The 24,292-nt window shown below is 35.4% G+C and overlaps 2 protein-coding genes across 7 annotated transcripts; one reads left to right on the forward strand and one right to left on the reverse strand.

Annotated features, from left to right (window-relative positions):
* Positions 1–1,055: 1,055 nt before the first annotated feature.
* On the reverse strand, positions 1,056–6,220 carry tmem130 (transmembrane protein 130). Of its 2 annotated transcripts, none has more exons than XM_058794245.1 (8): positions 5,901–6,220; positions 5,712–5,791; positions 5,465–5,636; positions 5,215–5,357; positions 5,045–5,129; positions 4,695–4,897; positions 3,357–3,469; positions 1,056–1,978 (listed from the first exon to the last, which is right to left on the reverse strand). In XM_058794245.1, the coding sequence occupies exons 1-8, from the start codon at positions 5,906–5,908 to the stop codon at positions 1,841–1,843; spliced, it is 942 nt and encodes a 313-aa protein (XP_058650228.1). In that variant the 5' UTR covers positions 5,909–6,220; the 3' UTR covers positions 1,056–1,840. The 2 variants fall into 2 exon arrangements, with proteins under 2 accessions (XP_058650228.1, XP_058650227.1); XM_058794244.1 differs by having other exon boundaries at positions 5,712–5,812; positions 5,901–5,927.
* Positions 6,221–6,758: 538 nt separating this feature from the next.
* baiap2l1a (BAR/IMD domain containing adaptor protein 2 like 1a) lies at positions 6,759–24,262 on the forward strand. 5 transcript variants are annotated; one of them, XM_058794710.1, is made up of 14 exons: positions 6,759–7,030; positions 7,914–7,989; positions 8,151–8,237; positions 12,370–12,431; positions 14,242–14,313; positions 14,406–14,540; positions 16,590–16,742; positions 17,364–17,519; positions 17,687–17,807; positions 17,996–18,209; positions 20,612–20,671; positions 20,788–20,947; positions 23,114–23,157; positions 23,254–24,262. In XM_058794710.1, exons 1-14 carry the CDS (start codon positions 6,980–6,982, stop codon positions 23,324–23,326), a joined length of 1,464 nt encoding a protein of 487 aa, XP_058650693.1. In that variant the 5' UTR covers positions 6,759–6,979; the 3' UTR covers positions 23,327–24,262. The 5 variants fall into 5 exon arrangements, with proteins under 5 accessions (XP_058650693.1, XP_058650695.1, XP_058650694.1 ...); XM_058794712.1 differs by having other exon boundaries at positions 23,117–23,157; XM_058794711.1 differs by having other exon boundaries at positions 20,791–20,947.
* Positions 24,263–24,292: the final 30 nt, after the last annotated feature.

A 24,292-nucleotide genomic window follows, 5' to 3' on the forward strand; every position in this document is an offset into this window, starting at 1 on the left:
GATTAATGTGTGCTTTATTAGTACTAATAAACAGCAGTATCCTATTAATATGCATACTTAATAAGCAACTAGCAAGAATTGGTCCTTATATAGAGTCGCCAAAAAGTTTGTAGTTGATCTCAAAGGAGTGTAATACAATAATTAAAAAATATACATAAACAATACAAATATTTAAAGTACATCTCAAATGTTTGGGGTGAGTGAGATTTGTATTTTTTAATTTTTTTAAAGAATTTAATAGTTTTGTTGAGATGAGTGCATTAGAAGGATTAAATTCAACTTAATTTATCAAAAGCAACATTAAAGACATTTATAAAATTACAAAAGATTAATACAATATTTCAAATAATTGCTGTTCTTTTTAATATTTATAATCATCAAAGAATCCTAGTGTGTGTGTGTGCATGAAGTATATTTATATTATTATTATGTTGAAAACAGTGAGTAGATTTTTTTCAGGTTTCTTTGATGAACAGAAAGTTCAGAAGAACAACATGTATATGAAATACCAATCGTTTGTAACATTAGAAATGTCTTTATCGTCATATCATCATCACTTTTGATCAATTTAATGCATCCTTGCTAAATAAAAGTATTAATTTCCATAATTTCTCCTAAAAAAAATGACTCCAGGCTTTTGAATGGTATAGTGTATAATGTTACAAAAGCTTTTTCAGATAAATGCTGATCTTTGGATCTTTCTATTCATCAAAGAAAAATTGGACTCAACTGTTTTAAATATTGATAATGATAATAATAAATGTTTCTTAAACACCAAATCAGTATATTAGAATGATTTCTGAAGGATCATGTGACACCGAACACTGGAGTTATGATGCTAAATTTAGCTTTGATCACAGGAATAAATTACATTTTAAAATAACAAACCGAAAACAGTTACTTTAAATTGTAAATTGTATAACTGTATTTTTACACAATATTACTGTAATGTATTTTGATCAAATAAATACAGCTTTGGTGAACACGAGAACATTTAAAAAAATCTTAAGTTATTACACATTTTACTTGTTTCCTTGTGGGGGAAAAAAACATAGAAACAAATCTTTGCTAAACTTTTGTAAAGAAACAAATTCAAGTCCTTTCACATACATATGACTCCTGCTACACTTCCAAGGGCAAGAATAATGCCTCAGCCACTTTTGAGCTGAAGGGCACAGTTATTACTAGACGTATGATGCATTGCTCATCTGTAGCCTTTAACCTAGAGAGGTATTTTGCAGTCCCTTGTGGAGCTGTAATTCTTGTCTTCCTGGTACCTCACAGTGCAGATGGCAAATGTCATTGATCATCACAGCAGGAAAATACAGGTCAGACTCATTCATTCCAGGAGAAAGAGCTCTGGGTCTTAGGCAAGGAAGCTCTCGCTCATAATCACTCGCAAAGAAATATGATCGTTCTGCATAGCAGTGCGTTTTGTACATTTGGGTCAGGTTTAAAATTGTAACAATATTCCATGGCACTTGTTGAACTGCATGCAATCGCTCTAACCTCATGTACTTTAATACTTTTAAAGATTCATCACCAGTGTCAACATCCATTAGGATCTCACAGAGTTTTGCATTAACAACTGGAACCTTCATGAAGTAAGCCTTGAAACCCACTCAAGTACAAACAAAAAGAGCAGAGAAAGCATTAGTGCATTCACATTGAAAGAGAAGAGTGAATCAGATGAGCAAAAAGCTTTCAGTGCACTTGTACTGTGTAGATTCAAAGAGTGTTGAGTCAAGACCTGCCGTTTTCTATCTTAGTTTTAATTGTAAGTAAATTCAATGAAAGACTGATTTTAATGAATACTTCAAGTGTAATGTAGACCGGGCAATCAGGGTTGGGTGCTGTAGGAAGTCTCTGGCTGATGAAGAAGCGGCTGGGCTTCATTTGTTTTATCCTGTGAGGTGACAGATGCATCTTTGGCATGCAGCTCGATTTCTGTGAAGGAGAGATAATTCATATCTGCCATCTGTAGACACACAAAAAGAGAAAACGGACATTTATTATAATTGGCAATGACACCTAAATACATATTCTCTTATATCAGATTATAGATACAATAATCTTAAAATTACACTTCAAACTGTCACTCTGTTTTAAGGGAGATGTGCTGACCTGTCATTTCTCATTTCTTTCATAAACAGAAACCTTTATTGGAAAACTAGTACATGTGAATAAATTGATGACAAAATGTGATTCTTATGAAAATGAGTTTTTATGAAAAGTGCAAATTTGATTTTTCCAGGAGGATGGCTAGTTGCATAAACATAGCCTCACCCAAAAATGAAAATTGTGACTCACCCTCAGGACATTCACGATGTACATGAGTTTTTTTCTTTATCATAACAGATTTGGAGAAATTTAGCAGCACATTACAGTGAATGGGTGCCGTCATGGGTGCGTGCAAACAGCTGATAAAGGCATCAGTAGATCATGATTTGCAGATCAAGCACTGTTTATAAGCAAAAACAGTTCTATACAAACATGTTGATGGATTTTGATGTGAGAGGACAACGGAGATTAAAGGATTCTTTCACTGCAGGAAACATTATCATGGATTATGGACTTGTTCTTTGTCCAAAAACAATGGTTTAAATTTAAAACATCTTAATTATTTGTTTCTTATAGCTTTTCACATCACAAGACATCAAATGGAATCATGCTGTGGATTATTGTGTGAATTCTCATTCTGATGGCACCCTTTCACAACAGTGGATCCATTGTTGAGGAAGTCATATGATGCTAAATTTCTCTAAATCTGCTCCAATCTTTTCCCAATCTTTGATGGCCTGAGGGTGAGTAAATGTTCAGCAAATTTTCATTTTTGGGTAAACTATTCTAAGACTGACAAGTCTGACCAACTAGCAATTGATCAAGGGGTGATCTTTCTTAATATTCTGTTAAAATTGAACATTTCATCACTTATTTTGACAAATTAGGATAAGGTAATTAAAAAAGACACTTTTAAAAAATGTTTTATGTATGTTTTAAGACTACATTGATTTAAAAAAAAATCGACTTTAAAAGCATCCAAGCAGACAGAAATGGTTTCGTAATTGCATAACCTTTAAAAATATTACAATTGAGTCTTTAATACATTCATTTCAAGAGAATAGTTATACAACTTCACAACCACAAAAGAAAGAAAGAAACATTGACTCATTACTTGAATGACCATTTTTGAGAATACAGATTTCAATAAAAATACTTTCTGGTCTATGCCAACCTCTAGTGGACAAACCTGAATGTTACACTTAATTAAAAGCATTTCTACAAAATGCTTAAATACATAAGCACATTCACATTATTGTATGTTCTTGTTCTCTTTTCTGATCTGAATCACTCACCAGAGCCTTGGACATGAGGGACTGCTGCCGTGGACGACACACTGACACAGAGATGAATATGAGAGTAGCGACTATCACTGCAGCACAGGGCAAAATGAAGATGAGACTCACATCTAGGGGGGAAAGCATATATACATGTGAGAGTGAATGTATAACACAAAAAAAGCAAACAAAGATTAGTGGGAAAGGGCACTGCATAACCAAGCCACAGCCTACTATTTGATGTGATATTTATTTTACTCTACATAAGCACGAACACTTGTGCTTTTAGGGGGGCGCATATTTATCTTAACCAATTTTCCGAATTATTGGAAGTAATTTTGCAAGGTTATGTATGGTTACTATGCAATCACATAAGTTCATTTGATTGACAAGTAGGCTTATCTTTATTTGGAGTAATTTATTTGCTTAGAGTTTAAAGTGTAGCCTATTGCACAATAAATAACTCTTTTCATCACTACCACTACAAGACAAACCGCATATTACATTTCCAAGCAACACGCCGTGGTATTGTTTAGTACATGAATCAGTATTTTGAACGAATCTGTTACATAATGATTCAATGATGACAGTCACTTGTCGCCACCTACTTTCTTAAAAATGTAGTATAAGAGACACTAAAGAAAAACACATAAAAGTCTGTCTAAACCGTGCAAGCACTGAAAATCTGAGGGCAAACAACGAAAAAGACCCAGTGTTTCTGGAATGCTGCTTGACCAATCAAATTTGAGGACTGGAACTAGCGTGTTGTATGAAGGAGTTTATGTTGTTATAATGTTTTTGGGGTTTTTTTGAATTACCTAATTAATACTTTACACCTCTTTTGCAACCTGTGAGAAGCCATAATGTTTCTTGAAAATCTGGAAGTCAAAATGGTATACTGTTGGGTAATTCAGACGACTTCATGCTGTGGCTGAATGAAGCATGAATGAACAATCAGTGGCCTAAAGCTGACAAGTGATGCTGTTTAGATCCAAATGTGGTCAGGCACAATATCCTGACGCAATCGGTGATTTTTAATGGTCACGTTCATTCACATGGATTATCTTTCTACATATGTCCTCATATATGTCGGCATTCACTTTTATCACTTTCATTGAATGCAAAGGAACAGCTTTTGAAATTATGCGAAATATCACATTTTGCGTTCCACAAAGGAAAAGTCATACATGATATAATTTTCGTTTTTTGTGCCATTACAGGTTCCAATTTAACATGAGAAATATGATACTTTATAGGCTAAACAAGGATTTCCACTTAATACAGGAAACACTTCAAAGTTACTCTTCCAGTGGACTGAAGAAAGATAAATTGTTTGAGATAAAGTATTATACTTACGGCTACTCTGCACATAGATGTTGTAGGATGTCTGGAGGTTGCTGATATTGTTTCTCACGCTCAGGTCTAAGCAATGTGTTCCGACTGATCTGAAGGTGTAGTTCAGATTGAATATGTTCCCGTTGAGCCTGACTAAATTGCAGGAAGTTGGACTGGGTGTGTGGCATTCAGACAAAACTCTCCAGCACAGCCAAACCGGTGGACTACGCAAATCACATGCAACAGAAAAAGAATAAAAAGTCAAGTCTGTTGACTTTTTACAGGATGATGGAGAATAAAAGACTATATGATAAAAATAATAGACCTCCCAAGTCCCAAATAATTTTTTTACTTCCTTGAAATGCATTTACCTTCCTCCAACGTGAAAAGACAGATTGCTGCTCTGGTCGACGTTATAAATTAAAGGTCCTCTCAATTCAACGCTCTTTATGGCATCTACAAAACAAAAGAATCTTTGCCATGTTAAACACCGCTGGTAATATAAAGAGTCAGTTAAGAGGGATAATGATTATGCACCCACCTAACACAGTCAAATTTACAGAGTACAGCCCAGTCGTTCTGGAATGTTGGGGTGTATTGGCTTCAATGCTCAGCTGAAATGTGTAGTTCCCTGGTGAAGTGTAGTGACATTTCACAAAAGGCTCTGGGCCTTTACGCACGTCCCTGTTAAAAACAATGTCAACTGTAAAGAAAACCATTTCAGATATATAAAGATTAAAGATAAACATTTGGTTTATTGAAATTGATGTATTTATTCACATAACAATCACCCATTGCCTAAGTCCCATGTGTACGTGAAAGTGACAGAGCGCAAGGTATGTCTCGGGTCAAAGTGCTGAAATGAAACCAAGGTGGGTATGTAAGATGCCAACTTCCCACTATCCCGCAAGTATGTTGAATTCCCTTCCATTTGACGGAACATAATCCTTCCTTTGACATTTCCTGTGGTGAAATAGACACAATGTAACCACAAGTAACCAACCAAGTCAAAAGTCAAAAGATGACTAGACAGTTTACCAGATAACGGATGGGATAACTCGTCGGGTATCCCAAAAGCAAGAGAGGAAATCAGTGAGAGAACGAGAACACTCCAGATCCTGATGGAAATCAATTTGCAGCTTGAAATATAAACATTCAACATGAATAGAAAAACTGAAGACTAAACGATTAAACATGTTTATATCTATTAATTAGAACTATACTCACCCGTTCATGTGGACTCGTCGGAAGTGATTTCTAAATGTGTACAGACGACAGCTTGTGACTTGTGAAAGTATGACTGAGTCAAGCCTTTTATGTCTTTCACGCTGTTTTGTAAAGGCTTGAAATCATATCCACGTGTTGAATCCTTATGCTCATCTGAATAATGATGTGTGCTGTGATGCCGAAGAAAACATAATTCATGCAGAAACATGACTAATTCACAAGCTCATTCCTCGACAGACTTCTGAGGATGCAAAAGTCTCTAGATATTATTCCCAAGCTTTTAAAATACGCGGACTAGTGCTAGTAGTCACACAGTATGAATTTACTAACTCTAACTATAGTACAAAACAACAAAACAAACGGTCACAAAGTGGCGCTCTAATGTAAAGCGTGAAATGTTCATCAGCTGAATAATCTGATACCTCATGATTTTGATATCAATCTTCGATACACACATCACTCTCACTATCATGCTTGTTAGGGTAGGCTTGTTTATTTTTGCTTTTGACAATGAATTGGCAGACAAAATAAAAATAAATTAAATTCTAGACCATTGTTTTATTTATTGTCATAAGATAAAATAATATTTTTATTGTAAGGGCATAAATTAACATATATTCACGGTGCAAAATACATCAAAGTTCAGCCCAAATGTCTTTAACAATAAAACAAAATATAGTTTTTAATCATCATTACAGTATAATCGGAACATAACCAAAAATAAATCAATATATATATATATATATATATATATATATATATATATATATATATATATATATATATATATAAAACAAAGAGAAGAGAAAGAAAATGACTTAATTTCTGTTTGGCCGTAGAAAGTTGTGACGTCACGGATCCCACCTTTCCACGTGTGGCATGAGGTCGCGCGGAAAGGTTTCATCCTCCTCCAGTGCATCAGTACAGTATCGTGTTCTTCTCGAGAGCGCTACAGCGCTCGCTTCTCTGACGCTTCACACACGCTAACAGGTGGGAAGAAAACACAGCTTTACGATTTGAACGGGGAAAGTTGTATCAAACACATTGTCACCAAGGACGTTTGGAGAATACCTGCAAAAATGTCTCGAACCCCGGAGGACGTGAACAAACTCACCGAGAGCACATATAAGGTAACGTAGGTTTAAACTTCGTTTATCTTCTTGGTCATTGACTAAGCCAACCGCGTGTGTATGTATGTCATTTGTCATTGACCACCTGTTATTAAACCCAATACATGCTGCCTCGTGAAAGTTGTGTTGGTTTGTTTAATAATGAAGTGTTATTTTATGGCACTCACGTTTTGTCATTAAGGTGCGTGTAAGTTGTGCAATAGAGGCAAGAGTGCATTTGAAAGTGCTTCAGTTGGGTTTCTGGGTTGAGTTAAGAAACCAGTTTGTGCTAAACTGTTTCTGTTATTGCATACCTGACTTCATTGTTTTGCCAAGGGTGTGTTCTTGGGAAATAGCAGAGGAACTGCCCAGAATTGCATTACAGAAGGGCATTTCAATAGAGACCCAGAGGGCCCTATACTTAAGCAGGACTTTGTTCTCATAGGCAATATAATTAGAATTATAAGTCAATGATTAAACAAGGGTATTTTTAGATACTGTAGAGGTATTTTTAGAAAGTGTGTTGTATTGTTATTATTTTTTTGCATGGACAATCAAATGTAATTTACCTAGAACAGGGTAATATGGGCACTTTTAAAATGTAGAAACAGGGACAGATCACCCCAAAAAATAAATTGATGTCATTATTTACTCATCATCATGTTTACAAACCTTGAAGAATGTTTTAAGTGTTGTCCATACAGTGAAAATCAATGGGGTCCAAAACAACATTGGATACCACTTGATTGTATAGACAAAAAAGCTAAAGCATTATACAAAATATCTTCCCTGGGGTAGGCGCATTATTCTGAGTCAGTTTTGAAGTTTCTTCAGTTTCGTTCAGCAGCAGTAAGCTGCTCTCCCTGTAACTTTGAAATATGAGCTTTGTTTCCTGCTATTCCAGAATGTGATGGAACAGTTTAACCCAGGACTGCGGAATCTGGTTAACCTGGGGAAGAGCTACGACAAAGCAGTGACAGGTAATCACATCAGTTCATTTACAAAAGAATAAATATACATAACCCTACATTTTTTGCATAAAATATCCCTTAAAAGCTCAATAAACCTAAAACTCTGACAAATACAGGCAGTCTGGCTACCAGTTCCTGTTAATCAATATGAGTTATTCACTCTCTCATAGCAATGACCTTTGCTGGAAAGGCATATTTCGATGCAGTCTCAAAGATTGGGGAAAATGCTGCCGTATCGCCCGTTTCTAGGGAGCTGGGTGAGTATTACTCTCCAACCATTGGCCGGAGGACCTAATCTGGCCTTCGCTGATATAGATGTGCTCTGTACAAAGCACGGCTAAACATTTCCTAGCCGATGATTCATTGTACACAACATGTCTTGGAATATGCTTGTGCCAGTTATTTCCTCATTTTCTCAAATAGACTTCAACATTTGCGTCTGCTTAAAGCCCCAGACTGGGTTGGTTCTTGTTGACTTTTTGTGACTCAGCATCAGTTTGGTTCATATCGTCTGGAAATAATGACAGTGCTTTACTGTGATTTATAAACCACCATCTGTTTAATGGCAACTTTTCATACTCGCCACCACAGATCCGGTGAAAGAAAATTATACCTTTTATGTGCAAATTACAAAGATTAATGGCTTTGTCTTCACATTAATCTGTTAATTTAGCCAAAAAATGGTACACACCGTTCATAGTACAAATACTTTTTACTTACTGTAATCGAGCTTTTGCTTTCCAGTGAAGTGTTCTTTTGTGATTTACTGAGCTTCACTGGCTTTATCGTTCCTAGTTTTTCCTGGAATCCCTTTCAGACAGCTCAAATGACCACCAGACAGTGTGGATTCTCTCACATGTTTTGCACAGACCGCCAGCAAACACACAAAGTAAACAGTGACTCTGTGAGACTTTGTCTACAAACCTTTCCACCTCTGATCCCATTGAGAAAAGCATCACAGCTCGAATGTTCCAGTGGAACATGCAAATTCAAAGTGCTTGCCATTGATATTCACATTTAGTTTAGTCATAAGACCATGCATCATATCACCATCTTATGCTGTACCATTCTAATGCTGTAGTGATTACTGGTGCAAACCATATCTGCAAATTAATAATGACCTCCAAGAGTATTATGACAATGTGTTCTGTATATAAGGAATGCATAGCTTATGATTGCTTGTGACACTTGATTAAGTGAGCATTGAAACATCAACCTGAAAGAAATTTCTGGAAGAGTTACAAATAAATGTTGGTTAACAACACAATTTGAATAATTAATATGAACTGCAGACTGCATGTCTGGGTCAAATGTCTTATCAAATGGTACTACATAATGAATTACCATTGTAACTCTCCATTTAGTTCTTAAAGTGATTTCACTAGGGACTTTAAACATTCAGTCGGAGATGTATGACTGGAATGTAAGAAGTGCTCAGTTTAGTCACCACCCTTTTTCTTCTCCTTTGCTGACACGCTTTTCTAAAATTAAGACCACGAACATTCACATGTACATGTACTTTTGTTATTTTAACGAAACAAGTTCCTTAATGTCAAGGTGGAATTGCTTTTGACAGATACATCTTACAGCACAAACAGTAACCAGAATGCGGTTGGTAGAAACATGGCGAATTTCTCAGAGACTGTTTGGTTTAGGTGCTTCTTGATGTGTAGTGAAAAATGTCCTTTGGTTGGAATGTGGCTATTTATCAACTCCTTAGAGCATTTTACAGGTGATTTTTTTTTTTTTGTTCTTTTTTCTTTTTTTGGAGATATTTACTGTGGTTGGCAGTAGAACACCGCTGACGCACATTAATGCTTTAATTTAAACGCCTTTAGCCTTCTCAACAAGCATTAAGGCAATAAATCAATGTTTAGATTTTTTTTCCTCAAAGAATTTTCTTACTCTCCTTGTTATTTATAGTTTAAATTAACATTAATCTTTAACTGAATGACTCTAAGTAGTTTTCATCTAAACCCTAGAAAAGCACTTTAACATTAGAAGACAACAAACACAACCAGTTGCCCATAAAGTAGATGTTAATTAAAGTTGCGATGTAAAAAAAAAAGTAGCAATGGATCTTTTCTTTCATACTATTGGTCTTGGTTCAGGCTACCAGTTGTTAATTGAACCAATTACAAGTTTAAAAAAAAGAAACGTAAGCATGGATGAATCAATTGCAATAAGATCTACGTAAATTTAGAAAATAGATTGGGTAAGTTTCCATCTCGTGTTAAAAGCACAAGACCCAAATATTACCAGGTAATGCATTTGAAATGGTAACATTTGTTAAACTTTATTCTTAAAATGTGTGGAATTTAAAGCCAACATAAAATCTAAATTGACCTTATCTATTTTATTAATGCATAAAACTGCTCTTATTGTGGTCAAATCATCAGTGCACACTATTTCATTGAAAAAAAAATCCTTGAACTTGTAGTCTTAAAGCAAAATGTTATGATTTGCTATTCCAGTTTGAAACAACTTTTCTTTTCTGCTGATGTCACTTTGGTTGTGTAGGTTTTTGGGTAATGTTTTAGCAAATTTGTATTCTGTCCATTCTTAATTGTTACAGTATTTTTTTTTTAAATCATTGAATATCTGTTTTTACTTAGAGAAGAGTCAGATTATGAAAGTAAAATGGATTGCAAACAGCAGCTCATGTTCGCATTGACACTAGCTAGCATTTCCTCCATTTGAGGTTATACATATTTCTCATCAAAATGTTTTCAGTCTGCAAATTTTTCTTTACATTTTTTCCCCTTGGAGGTGTCTGTCTAAGAACAGAAGATTTCTCATGCATGTGGCGTTCACAGGTCACAGTGACATGCAAATCCCCAAGCCTGCTCTTTTATACCTGAGGCGTTCTAATTTTACTTAAAAAAAAAAAAAAAAAAAAACACTGAGAGTGCACTACTTTTTATATTATCCAAATAAATGTAGGTGTACTTGAATGACAGTCTATCATGGGAATAGTGTGATTTACGCAGTAATTTCAGTTATTGTTGTTGTAGCATGGCTTTATTGTCAGAAATCAGGTCTCGGGTCTCTTGTGTAATATTTTCTTGTCATTGAAGGCATCACCTGTCACGTCCAGGAAACCCTCTTCCTTGTCATAGGAATTCATGGCATCAAACTGCTTAAGTGTGATGTTTACACTAAAAAATTAGTTGTATAAGAACACCTGGTGTTTTGAATGTATCAGTTCTTAAGCCTAATCAATGTTATTAATCTGATACACTTGTAACGTTTTGGTGTGCTATTTTAGGTTGCAAAATGTTTACCTTCCAAAAATAAAGCCATCTCAGCTGTTGATGGTATTACCAAATTACAGAGTCTCTCTGTTGTCACTCTCTAATATTTTATGTTAAAGATAATATAAACAGAACATAATATGGCACACAAACACATAATTATTCATTCTGTTTCTGGCAGGTGTATTTGCACATTGATATTTCCTTCATTAAATGCTTTTTTCAAAAAATTAAATGCATTTCAAACTGGCATATGCATAACCATAAAGAACAGAACACATGCAACAAAACTATGACTTTTCAGCTACTCTTTGATTTTAAATGATCCATTGTAACTAACTGACTACTGTAAATCATCTGAAATAAACCTCAAACATCATTCGCATCCCATTTTTTCTGAAATCTGACATATTTGTGAAATGGGATATTCAAGGTGGAAAATTATAGGATTGGAAACTGCCACCCTAGTTTTTTCCTGATCCAATCAAAGAGATTCATTAAGCAGAGTAAAAAGGAATAATGTGCACTGATGAATTATGTGCAAGTTTGAACATGAATGTGCATTATGTAAAATTTCATTTGCTTTACACTTTTTCATTTGGCTTTTATACAATCAAAAGTTGATTTTACTGATACTGATTCATCTGCATTTGTAGGCACTGCTGATAATCCATTTAGGCTTTCCATAATCCATTGGCAGGGATGCCCTGTAACCTTTGTAAGGTTGTGCACTTTTATGCAACATCTCTAGGGGTTGTGAAAACACAGAGCAGGTGCTGACACTCTCAGTACAAAGATGGCATTTACTGACTCACTCTGCTGACCTTGCCATGCTAATGATGCTATTATAACTGCTGGATGAGTGATAATGCTACGGCTCACCTCTGCTTATTTGCTGCAAAGTTTGTTTTTATGAGCAGCACTAATGGAGCCCCAGCTATATGAAATGACATTGATCTTTCAGAGTAGGAGAATGCATGAAAAAGTTATAGTCATAGGGGAGTCACGTACAGAGAAATTCAAGTCCAAAGTACAACTTCATACCTCTCCGAAGGCAACTTTGAACTGAAACAAAACTAGAAAAAACCCTATAAATATCAGTAATGTTGCAATAATGTTTCATTTTTCTTCTCAGGAGTGGTGTTAATGGAGATTTCAGAAGTGCATAAGAATGTCCAACTGGAGCTGGAGGAGACTGTAAGTATGCAATATGGTTTAAGATCTTGATGCATCACATTTTTTTTCTTGTATTCCTCTCAAACTCCAGAAGAAACTGTAGATATTAATAGGTATTCAGCATTTTCCTCGTTAATTCTGTGTAGTTTTAATACACTTGTTTCTTCATATAATGCATTGTCTTCTCGAGTATTAGTAACATCTTGGAGCCTTTTGTGATTTTGTTTGAACATGATTTTTTGAGGGTAATTTCCTAAAATTCAGAATTATTAATAATATTATTACGCCTCATGGATTATATACACTACCATTCAGAAGTTTGGGGTCAAAAAGATTTAAAAAAAAATAAATGAATACTTTTATTAACGGATGCAATAAATTGGTTAAAAGTGACAGTAAAGACATTTACAATGTTATAAAAAAAATCTATTTAAAATAAATGTGTTTTATTCCAACATTGATAATAATAAGAAATGTTTTGATTTTTACATTTAAATATTGTTGTAATTTAGAAATAAACTCTACAGAATAGTAATTTAGAAATAAATTCTACTCTAATTTTAGCCCTCTTATTTAAAGCTCAATTTAAAAAGGGGCATGTCTCCTTGAAGACTTCGTGTAAACTCTCACTGCTATACCCGGGCAACATCTTTGCAAATGAAAAATAATTACATGTGGAACTTTTAAAAATGTTTACTTACTTTTATTTTTTATTTTTTACTAGTACAACTGCTGATATTAACTTATAGTAAAAAGTGTTGATTATAGCATAATTGTAGCTTTCCTACCATTAGGATCTGTTGGAATGTAATGTTATTTTTAGTGCATTGATCCTGTAGTTCTGTTCTCTACTTCTCATCTCACTAATGTGTCAGTGGGCAGAGCCAAAGATGCAATTATGTAGAAGTAGGCATTGATCTGATTCTGTAGGGCTGAGCTTTTGTCACAGTATTGTGTCATACTGAGACAAAATCCCTAACACTTCATTTTGGCAACTTGGTTTCAGTAAAAGCTGTTTTTGGACCAATGAAGAAGTTTTGAGTTCTGAAACTTACAGGATGTTACAATAACCTCTTACATGTCAAAAACTCAGGGACAATTTGATTTCTCAGTTCATGACCACTTTAAAATAGAAAACTGTTAATTTAAATAGAGTAGATATGCATTTCACAATAGTACTATTTTTACTGTATTTCAGATTTTTTTTTAAATGCTGCCTTGGTGAGCATAAGAGAATATTTTCTAAAACAAAAAAAATGACTGACCCAAAACGTCTGTAAGGTAGTGTTTAAATATGTAAAGTAGCATCATTAGAGCAATACTAAAAATACAAAATGCAATTTTTATGAAATAAACATCTTTAATGAATATTTAAACCTATGAGCAAAACTGTAGCAGGCAGTGTTATTGGAGAAAAATTTTTAGGACATTGGATTTGTATTATATTGATTGTATTATTTATATGTATTTGTAACTTCAAACATTCTTGTAGTCACTTGATCTTGAAGCTTCAACATAAATGCTGACATTATAAATCATACAATAATATTTTGCCTTCGGGTTAGCGTGTATGCTGAACTTATCTGAGGTATGTGACTGTATTAAGGACATTTCTTTCTCCCAAACCATTTTTTTTAATCAGATGATCTTAGGTATTCAGACTCACAGTGTTGTGAATATTTAGCTACCTAAGCTGATTAGATAACCCTTTTGTTCGACTTCTCTACATAATGTTATCATTGTTGTGGAATTATAGGGTGACCAGCAATTTTACTGTTATTGATTGTTATCGCTCTGTGGTGATTTATTTCCATTAACCTTGTTGCTACAGTTCAAGAGGTTCCACAGAGAGCTCATCACTGAACTGGAAAGGAAAACTGATATGGATATCAAGTACATGAATGTAAGTAACGTTCAATCAAGCATTACTTCCCATTCCCTCACCTGTGCAAGCAGGGACATCTCATGAACGTTGTGGTATTACAATCTCTCTAGGCCACTTTCAAAAGATACCAGTCAGAACACAAATTCAAGCAAGACTTTTTAGACAAATCACAGGCTGACCTGAAGAAACTGCGCAGAAAAAGTCAAGGGAAGCATTCATCCAAGTATGAGATTAAAGAAAATGAGGTGAGGTTTCTTGTATTTTTATTTTTTTTAAATGAAATTGCAGTCTTTTCTGTCTGACCATTTAATCGTATACATAACAGAGCTGTTCAGTTTGTAGTCCTACATTTTCGAAGAAAATTAGCAATTAGCAGAAAATTTGCATTTTTGAGCCATTTTTTCCTTCTGTAATTTCCTCTGGGTTTTTAGATAAATATTACTTGAACTGACATACATATTTTCTCAACATAAGTTGCTAACAATTTGCTTGAAGTTGCAAGAAACTAAAGTAGCGACAGATTTTTTTCTTTCATATTTTGATGTAGGAGTGTAACTGATTATCGAAAAAGAGAACATATGGATAGGACTTGTAGGACTTAAATAGGCAGGGACTTGGTTCTGTGCATCGGTTGTTGATTGGATTTTGAGAAAACTGATGGCAGATGAATCACCAGAGAGAAGTCTGTCATGAAAGATCCTTCAGTGAATAGAGATGAGATAAACCATTTATTCATGAGATAGGGTTTAAAAACTTTAATGAAGACTGCAACTGTAACAAGGATGTATTTACATGCTTGATGAGTCAACCATTATAGTCCTTGTATAGCAACATATTTAAAACAACAACAACAGTGACTTAAATTCATGTTTGAGGTTTGACAGTTTGTAATTTATTTTGTAGGGCATAAGGTGGAATGTTTTCAAGTAATATTCATGACAGACATTATATTACTCGACTATCCAAACCTACTATTCTAAAAGCAAATAGAAAGTTCTATCACAAAGCGTTGGCTCTACATGACAAATGGGAACAGCTCTATTCAATTAAGTTTCTGGCTCAATATCAGAAACATGATTTGACATTTGTGCTGAACTGCAGTAGATTTTAATAGTCAGTTTTAATAGCTCAACAGTCACCATTGTGTTCCTCCTTTCAAAGGCACATTGTTTCTTTGAATAGTTAGCAATGGAAACCTTTTTATGTAATGAGTTTATTTCAGTCTTGTTTAGAGACAGATGTCTGAAAGAAAATTGAACTGAGCCGCTGCTGAGTTTAACAAAGCATCGCTCACAATCATGTAAATTGTTTTCACTGAAGAAAACATTCAGAATAAAATGCTTTTCAGTCATTGTGTGATTTGTGTTTGCTTTGCAAATCACAATGAGTCTGAAATTAGTTTAAAATTGCCATTGTAAACACAGTATCAAACTTAAAATATGATAGCCATGTGGGCAAGTGCTCTGACATATGGTGAGGTTGCTTTTTTGGGCAACTTGAGTTTTAGTCCTGGCTTGAGGTGCTTTCCCAGTCAAATTGCTTTCTCTCCTCTTCCATGATTTTCTGTCTGTCCTTCTACTGTCCTATCTAAAATTAAGGCAAAAAAGCCTAAAAACATTTTGGATGGGGGCAAATTAAGTACATATATGAAAACCTGCTTCCCATCATGTAAATATCTATATTTTAAGTTGATGAGCTGTAATTTATCTTAGCTGGGACTGAAATCTCATCCAAAAACATGTCAGGTCATGTCCCAAATAATAATTTCATATAGCCATGAAGTCATATCATTCGTATTTGTAATGCACTGCTGTTGTTAAAGCCACTGAGAGGCAATACTCGTGTAGGACTTTCTTGTCCAGATATGATCTGCAAATAAAAAAATGATTCTGAAAACAACTCCAAGGAAACAAGCAACGTTCACGGTCACTATGACAACTTGCACAGAACTATAATAGCGAGGGGAATCCTGGGAAGAAGAAGAGAGCTCTGTTTCTGGTGTCATTTTCACAGGTCTACTGGGTAGCAGCTCTGTTCTATAAAAGTAATGAATCCTCAGTCTGGAAAGAGAAAATTACTGCATTAGCATGAGGTGTTGACTATGTGGACTTCATAATGATATGATTGAAGTCTCATTTTATTGAATGTGATATTTTGTTTGTTTCTCAATGCAGTATGTCCCAAAAAAGGTTTATTTCAAGCAAGAATTCAAGAATATATCTGTGCCTTGCTAGCTGACTACTGTATGATGAGTATGATGTGATGCCATATCTTATGATCATTATTATCTTTAGTGTGTGGAGACCATCACATCCCGGCAGACAGACATGCAGAAGTTTATTGCAGAAGGATGTAAGGAAGCTCTGCTGGAAGAGAAAAGGAGGTTCTGCTTTTTAGTGGAGAAACACTGTGCCTTCAGCTATCAGCTAACAGCCTTCCATGACAAGGTGACCCACTGAAAATATTCAGCTTTCTAAATTAATAAATATTAAACTCACTGGTGTTCCAGTTAATGTTGTTAGACGTGGCAGCAACAAGAAATCAGAAATAATGATACAATACTGTTGAAAAGTCTGGAGTTGATAAGATTTTTGATTGTATTTGAAAGAAGTCTCTTATGCTCACCGTGGCTGCATTTATTTGATCAGAAATACAGTAAGAATTGTAATAGTGTGAAGTATTATTACAATTAAAAATTTTGGAAAAATGTAAAATATAATGTGCTGAATTCTCAGAAGCCATTACCCAGGTTTTTAGTGTCATATCATCCTTCAGAAATGATTCTATCATGTTGATTTGGTGCTCCAGAAATATTTCTGATTATTATCAATGATGAAAACATTTGTGCTATTTAATATTTTTGTGGAACTATGATACTTTGTTTTCAGGATTATTTTAATAGGAAGTTCAAAAGAAATCTATTGTAATGTTACTTTAGATCAATTTAATGCATCATTTCTAAATAAAAGTATTAATTTGTTTCCAAAAAATAATGCTGACCTTTTGAATAGTAGTTTACCTTGTTTTGCCTTTCTTCCTTTGAACAGTTTTTGCACTTTCCCCCACAGGCCAAGGAGATGCTGACCGTCACACTACCCAGCTGGCAAGATAAGTGTAACGATGCCACCAGGGTGCCCGACACAGTGATATCCATGATTGAGGGTCTGCAGACTCCAATGTCAGTCATACCAGAGTTCTCACCTACGTTGGAGCACAGTGACAGGGTTAGTCTCACACAGAAGAGAATGTACCACCATTAACATATGAGTACGTGTAAATGCTACTTTTTTTTTGTTTGAGAGCCACATAAAATTTAGTTGTTTAAGTAGAACACCAACTGATTGAGTTTTGTTCAAAACAGCACACTGACTGTCGCATTTTTTCTCCTCAGACCAATTCTGGTTCAATTGTTCCGCCACCAGCCCCATCACTCAAAGCCCACACAAGCCCACTGGCCAGCATGTTCTCCCAGGACTTTCCTAAAAGCCCCATCTCATCAGAGCTGTACTCAGGCAAGCTGATGGCTTCTTACACTTTGATCTAATCAGACTTCATTTCTTCCGCTCTCAACAATCAAGCGTACTAGTCTTTGTGTTGATGAGGCATTCCTTGAAATGTTGCTGTGATTACTGATCTAGCTGATTGCTGCCACAAAATTTATTTCGTTAATATCACGTAAATTGCACTTTGCAATCTACAGATCAAGACAGTCTAGATGGAAATGGCTTGTCTAGGTCTGAATCTGTGTCTAGCGGTATGGATGTGGCGAAGAAGACCAGGGTGCAAACTATCTTCCCCCACACAGCAGGGAATAACGAGACCCTGCTGAGCTTTGATGATGGAGATATCATTACACTGCTTATTCAAGAGGAGAGGGATGGATGGCTGTATGGAGAACTAGAACATACTGGACAGTAAGTGAACCATTATATAGGACTGCTTGTTTTTCATCCTCAGAGATGGAGATAGTTTGCTCAAAAATGAAAGTTATTGCTACATTACTCAATTCAATTCAATTCAATATTGCTTTATTGGCATGACTGTAAAAAATACAATATTGCCAAATTATGAAATTAAATTATGCCAAATTATTACTCACCCTCATGATGTTCCAAACCTGTATGACTTACTTTCTTCTGTGGAATATTAAAAAATAAATATGTGTATATATATATATATATATATATATATATATATATATATATATATATATATATATATATATATATATATATATTGCGCAGCTCTCACATCCAGGAGCAAAGAAACTTGTCAACGCTGCCCCACGACTTTTATTAATAACAGTTTAAATACTGAATCGCTATATTATATTTTCTAGCAACGAGAGGATAAAATCGCTGTTTTTGAAGTAAACTACAACTCACTTATCGTAAAGAAAGAAGCACATACGCGCATACACGCAACTTCTCTCGCTCTCGAATTGGCGATATTTGAGAAAAGGGTTTAGCAATTTCTAATTATTGGGGGGACTAGACCCCCTCAATATCTATTGTGGTAATTGCTCTGATCAGACATGAAAATATGTTTTGAATATAACATAAAAGTTGTAATTTTGCTCCCTCGGGCAGCCATGTTGCCTCTGTAGCCGGTTTATACTGAGAAAAATCATAACCATTTGAAGGGCTATCTGGCCCTTCCCCTTACCCCTACTCCTCCAACCGAAAGAGAATCGAGATACCCCTACCCCTTCACGTGAATGCGCAAAATGGAGGTGTAGGGGAAAGGGGAAGGGCTAAGGGGTAGAAATGGGATTGGGCCTTAATAAATATAATATTATTATAATATTATTTTTATTATTATATGGACCAAACAGTTGAAACATTCTTTAAATTTTTTCTTGTGTTCTGCAGAAAAAAGTACATTTTACAGGTTTGGAACAATATGAGGGATATTGAGGACACTGCAAATTTTCAGCCATACATTATCTTTGTCCATGCAGCCCTTTGACTTGAATGTTAGCTGGAAAGACTGGTTACATGTTTCTGTTCGTTAGGTTTACTCTGTTAATTTGCAGAATTTGGTGAGGCATGTTCAACATGTCAGACATGTTCGAGGTGCTTATGTAAGTCATTGAGAGGAAACAAACATGCCTTTGCATGGACATAAATTTATTGTACTTTGCATGAAGCAAAATTGTTGCCTTCATTTGGACACAGAATGCCGACATGGGTACACCTCAGACAAGAGTTGGTTAGCATGAAACTTCATATGAATTGAATTTTATTCTTGCATTTATTAGTTTTTAAATTATGTGTGAAATCAAAATTGATGCTGTTTAGTTTAAGAATTAATTGGTTCAAGTTCATCCACATAAAAAATTGATTGTAATATTTAGTGAAAATCTGCAAAATTGCTTTGCCTCTGGAATGGTGTTTCTTCTCGGACCATCCACTCCAACCGTCAAGAAATGGCCTGCCCTCAATTTTTTTTCTAATTAAATTTTTTGAAAAACATCTGAAGTATGTACTGAAGTTAAGCAGGTCTGAGCTTCTGGTTCACACAGACTTTAACAACAAACACGAGGAAAACGTTTGTACTGTGCAGCTTTATCTTAAAAATTCACAGAGACAGCAAAAAAATTAGCTCAGATGCACATAATAATAATAATAATAATAATAATAATGTAATTTATGTGCAACTAAATTTATGTTAACCTGTTCATCATTACTGTAAAGCTGAATTTCAGTCGATTTGGTTAGATTCGATCAAACTGTCAGATTGTTGTTCTTTTTTGAGAATGACAATTTTTGCAATTCCTTTTGCTGACACTAAAAACAATATTTTAAAGCTAACAGATGCATCTGTTCTTTGTATTAACGTTGTATTAACGTGCATTTAATCATTCATCCATAGCAACATACAAACGAGAGGTCAAATGGTCCTTCTGCAGTGGAGGCATCAGTGCCTGTACTTTGTGTGGTCTTATACTTGTTTGTTTTGCATATTTTAATGAGCAGCTCTCCCATTTCAGAGGTCCAAGGTCCACAGATTTTCCCCTCACTACCCATTATGCTGTCACCACTATTTTGAGAAGTGAAAATGTCTTAATGCACTGACGCACTCTTGAAGGCTCAGTTCAAAGTTATGCGCAGCTGGCGGTGTGACAGTTCCTAAGCAACCAAAACCAAATGTACTCTTCGTGGTACATGGTGTTTCACTTTACATTTGTGCCAATACAGTGGTTTTTGATTAGTCATACAGTAGTTGAAATCAAAAAGCCTTAATGCATATGGAAATTGAGCCGGTAGCCATTTTTGTGATGCAAATTATGGATATTTTTTGTTTTTAATTGCAGACGGGGCTGGTTTCCCTCATCTTATTGTCGGGCTTACAATGAGCCTGGGATTGCCAACAGGTGAGTCTGCTTTTCCTTTGAATTTGAGTGAAAATCATGCGATTTGAGCTGAAACTAACAATGTTTATTTATCCATTAACAAAACAGTAAGACATCAATTTATTTATTTTGTTCAGCAGAGTTGAGAGCCCGTTGCGTAGCCAGAGTGTGACTGATCCAGAGCAGCCGGAGGAAGACGAGGAGGTGGAGGAACCCGTGTTGCTGCCCCCGCCTGACTACAGTGACTCATCCAGGGACAGACCCATCAAACCCTCCACCCCCTCTCCACAGAACATGGTAAACGCACTGTGCTGGCGAATAGGAAAGCTAAGTGCAAAGTTAGTTGGAAAAGCAGCCGTTTTCTGTAAAGAGAGACGGAAAGGAGTATCTGGGCCTCTTTTCCTTTTGTATTTCACAAAGAAGGCAAAGTCATTGGTGAGAGGGAGTCCCCTGATCGGATCAGGTTTCCTTCTAGGGCGAACATGAAACCTCTATTACTTGCAAAGAGGGTGCACGTAGAAAATGCATGCAGTGCAGTTTGAAGATGCATACAACACTGTTGCTTTATAAAATATTTAACTTGGCTGGGAACAAAAAAAAGTAAAGACATTACAAAAGATCTCTTCAAAAAATTCACAAACTTCGATTCAACATCGATAAGAAATTTTTCTCAAACACCAAATCGGCATATTACAAATAACAAATAAATGCAGCCTCGGTGAGCTTCAGAGACTTTCAAAAAAAATATATACATTAGAGATTTGTAAAATGAAAAATAAATATATAAGACTACACTATTTTTATTCCTATCAGGTTTTACACAAACTTTATGCAGCTTGAGAGCTTCAAACAAATACCAAGACATTCTGAACTTCTTGCTAAATTTAAACTTTTATCGCAAATTATTGCTTCTAATATAATTTGTAACCAATTTCATTCAATTAGAAAATAATGCAAGTAAGTGTTATGTAACATAAAATTATGTAATTTTTTTTTCACTAGTCTCTTTTGGACCCAGCTATATTTCTTCGGCTATACATTAGACTTTGAATTTTACAAATTAGATCTACGTAAGTGGCAATAACCCCAAAAGGATACGTTCTAAGACCTGCAATAATGTAACCTTTGTTCTTTGCCAGGGGGCCTAGGGAGGGGTAGATGAATGCTCTGCATTACTATCATTGTGAAAAATAAAAAGACATCTGAAAAATGCTCCCTACCTGGTTTTCACATTGTGAGGGAGAGTGGAGATATTTAAAGCTACACTATATCATCTGATGTCAAGCTGAATCTGAATATCTGGCTCCCTCTTCTGAATGACCTCAAGCCACGTGTACTTCCTCAGGGCACTCAGATCAAATTGAAAGTGTTTGGTCACAACTAATTCACCTTGAATGTGATCATGTGATGATGGGCTGGTGACTCCGGTAAAAGCGTGTGGACTGTTGTGGAAGGTCTGATGACTAAAATCTGTTCTTTGAGCATTTTACGATATAGTTCACCCAAAAATAGGAATTCTGTTATTAACTCAATGTCATGTCATTCCAATCCTGTATGCCTTTAGCTTTTGCTGTGGAACACACAAATCGTAATGCAACTTTCTGTAAAACAAGACGTCTTGGTTAATTGTGTGCCATTCTGTTCCTTAAACCATGCTATGACTTACAAAATGAGTCATGTGGAGGGAGGGGGGGTGGTGTCACACGGTGTACTTTCATAGTTTGTGTTATGTTCTTGGGAGTTTTTTAGATTTATTTTTGCAGTTTTTGCCTTTATTTTGATTGGACAGTAGAGTAATGACGGGAGGGGAAGTGGGAGAGAGAGAGAGGGGGTGGATCCGGAAAGGTCCATGCATGTTTTGTTTTTTAGAGCTTGAGAGCCTGTGGTCATAATTCATTGTTCATAAAAAAAGAGTCATATGGGGTACTTTTATGGTGTTTTTGTATGTTTGTTTTGATAATATTGGGTGTTTTACAGGCTGTGGTCACTGTCAACTGTAGTTCAGAAAATTTGGAATGATTTGGAATGACATGAGTGAGTAAATAATGACGGTGTGTTCATTTTTGAGTGATCTACTCCTTTAATATGAAATAAGGCCTGCCTTGGACAGAGTTTGACTCTAGAATACTCCCAGTACGCCCTTCTCTTATTCGTAGAGAAACATGCATGTTCCCTGACTGTTTACAGTTCATTGTCACTTGAAGTGGTTATGATTTAGATTTTCAACACTCAGACAGCAAAAGCAAGCGTTTCAAGATTATCAAGATTCCTGACGCATATGATGAGATCATAGGACACTGCGATTGTTCCAGGTACTTAGTCGGCTAGTGTAGTGACAGAATTATGTGTTGACATCCTAATCGAACCAGTCTGACGGGGGAAATCCACTCTGCGCTTTAAGTTCTAAAGAATGGAAGTGCAGTTTATGCTAATCACTTTTTATTCTTATTTTTGTGTTTGCAGCAGGCATCTTTGCCAAATGGTCATTCAGTGCCACCATTCCTTGGGTGATTATCTTTTAACAGAATGAATTATCAGTATTACTACAGTGCACTAGCGTTTAACCCTTTCTCTGCAATCACAATGTCTGTTTTCCTCATCAGGGGTGAGAATCCATTTGCCACGGTCAAACTACGACCCACCATCACAAATGACAGATCTGCACCAATCATATGATGAGACTGCATGCAGCCCCTGGCCTGATGTGAAGTTGTGTCTCAGAGGTTTTGCCTATATTGATGCATTGCAGATATGGCAATGGAACCAAATGACAGGGTTCTGTTACATCAATTTTAATCCTTAAAGTTTCTAAAAATGCAAGCCAGCAGATTAGAATTTCCAGGAGGCATTATTTATAAGAATTTTAGACTTTGATTAAATTATTTTAAATTGTAACTGGATTCATACACTTGAGTTTCCAAGAGAATGCACCGCACCAAACAGGCTCTTGAATAACTATTTTCTGACCATATTGGTTCTCTATGTCTGGGGCCTTGTAAAGGTAAACCGAAAACCCAAATGTATATTTTAAGGTTGGAGTATTGCAGCCCCTAATTAGAAATGCGTTGCATAACCAGATCATATTTCATTTCAAAATCCAGTGAAGTAGTGTGAGGTTTGCCAAAGTGTTTTGTTTGGTATGGATTAATTTTAGACTGTTTTTGTTATACGATGTCATGGTTTCGTTGTTTTAAAATGCTTATGGATTCCTTATCACACCTTTTACACATTTAAAGGAGGACAATGTAAAGTCACTTAGTTGAATGGTTTATTCCTAATGTTAAAGATGAGTGCAATGTGTGGTGATAACATTCTTAATAGCTGCACAGTTGAATGTTGGCTTATTGGCTTTAGCTGGACATCAGCTTCAAACTCATGAGCATTCTTCACTATGGAAGAGAAATCCTTGGGTCCTAAGTAAATACATACTGGTTGTTTTTTTTTTAAGTCTTGTAAATTTGTGTACATGTTATGCCTTTGCAAGCATGTTATCATGTAGGGGATACAGTCTTTTCTTTCATGCCCTTTTCTTTTTGTGCTGCGATTATTGATTCATTGCCCCATTTCTTGTCATACCACATTACTCCGAAATAAAGATATGTCTATTTGAAATGTGTTAGATATTATTTCACCATTGTTCTG

The sequence above is a fragment of the Onychostoma macrolepis genome, chromosome 12, assembly GCF_012432095.1.
Source record: "Onychostoma macrolepis isolate SWU-2019 chromosome 12, ASM1243209v1, whole genome shotgun sequence".
In the NCBI taxonomy this organism is placed as follows: Eukaryota; Metazoa; Chordata; class Actinopteri; order Cypriniformes; family Cyprinidae; genus Onychostoma; species Onychostoma macrolepis.

Bases quoted from the DNA above. Each gene is read 5' to 3' on its own strand.
- tmem130 (XM_058794244.1), bottom strand. The intron at 5,130-5,214 runs GTGGGTGCATAA...TTTGTTTTGTAG, and splicing joins TGTAAATTTGACTGTGTTAG to ATGCCATAAAGAGCGTTGAA. The intron at 4,898-5,044 runs GTAAATGCATTT...TGATTTGCGTAG, and splicing joins TCTTTTCACGTTGGAGGAAG to TCCACCGGTTTGGCTGTGCT.
- baiap2l1a (XM_058794710.1), top strand. From the start codon at position 6,980: ATGTCTCGAACCCCGGAGGACGTGAACAAACTCACCGAGAGCACATAT. The intron at 7,990-8,150 runs GTAATCACATCA...ACTCTCTCATAG, and splicing joins CTACGACAAAGCAGTGACAG to CAATGACCTTTGCTGGAAAG. The intron at 18,210-20,611 runs GTAAGTGAACCA...TTTTAATTGCAG, and splicing joins GAACTAGAACATACTGGACA to ACGGGGCTGGTTTCCCTCAT.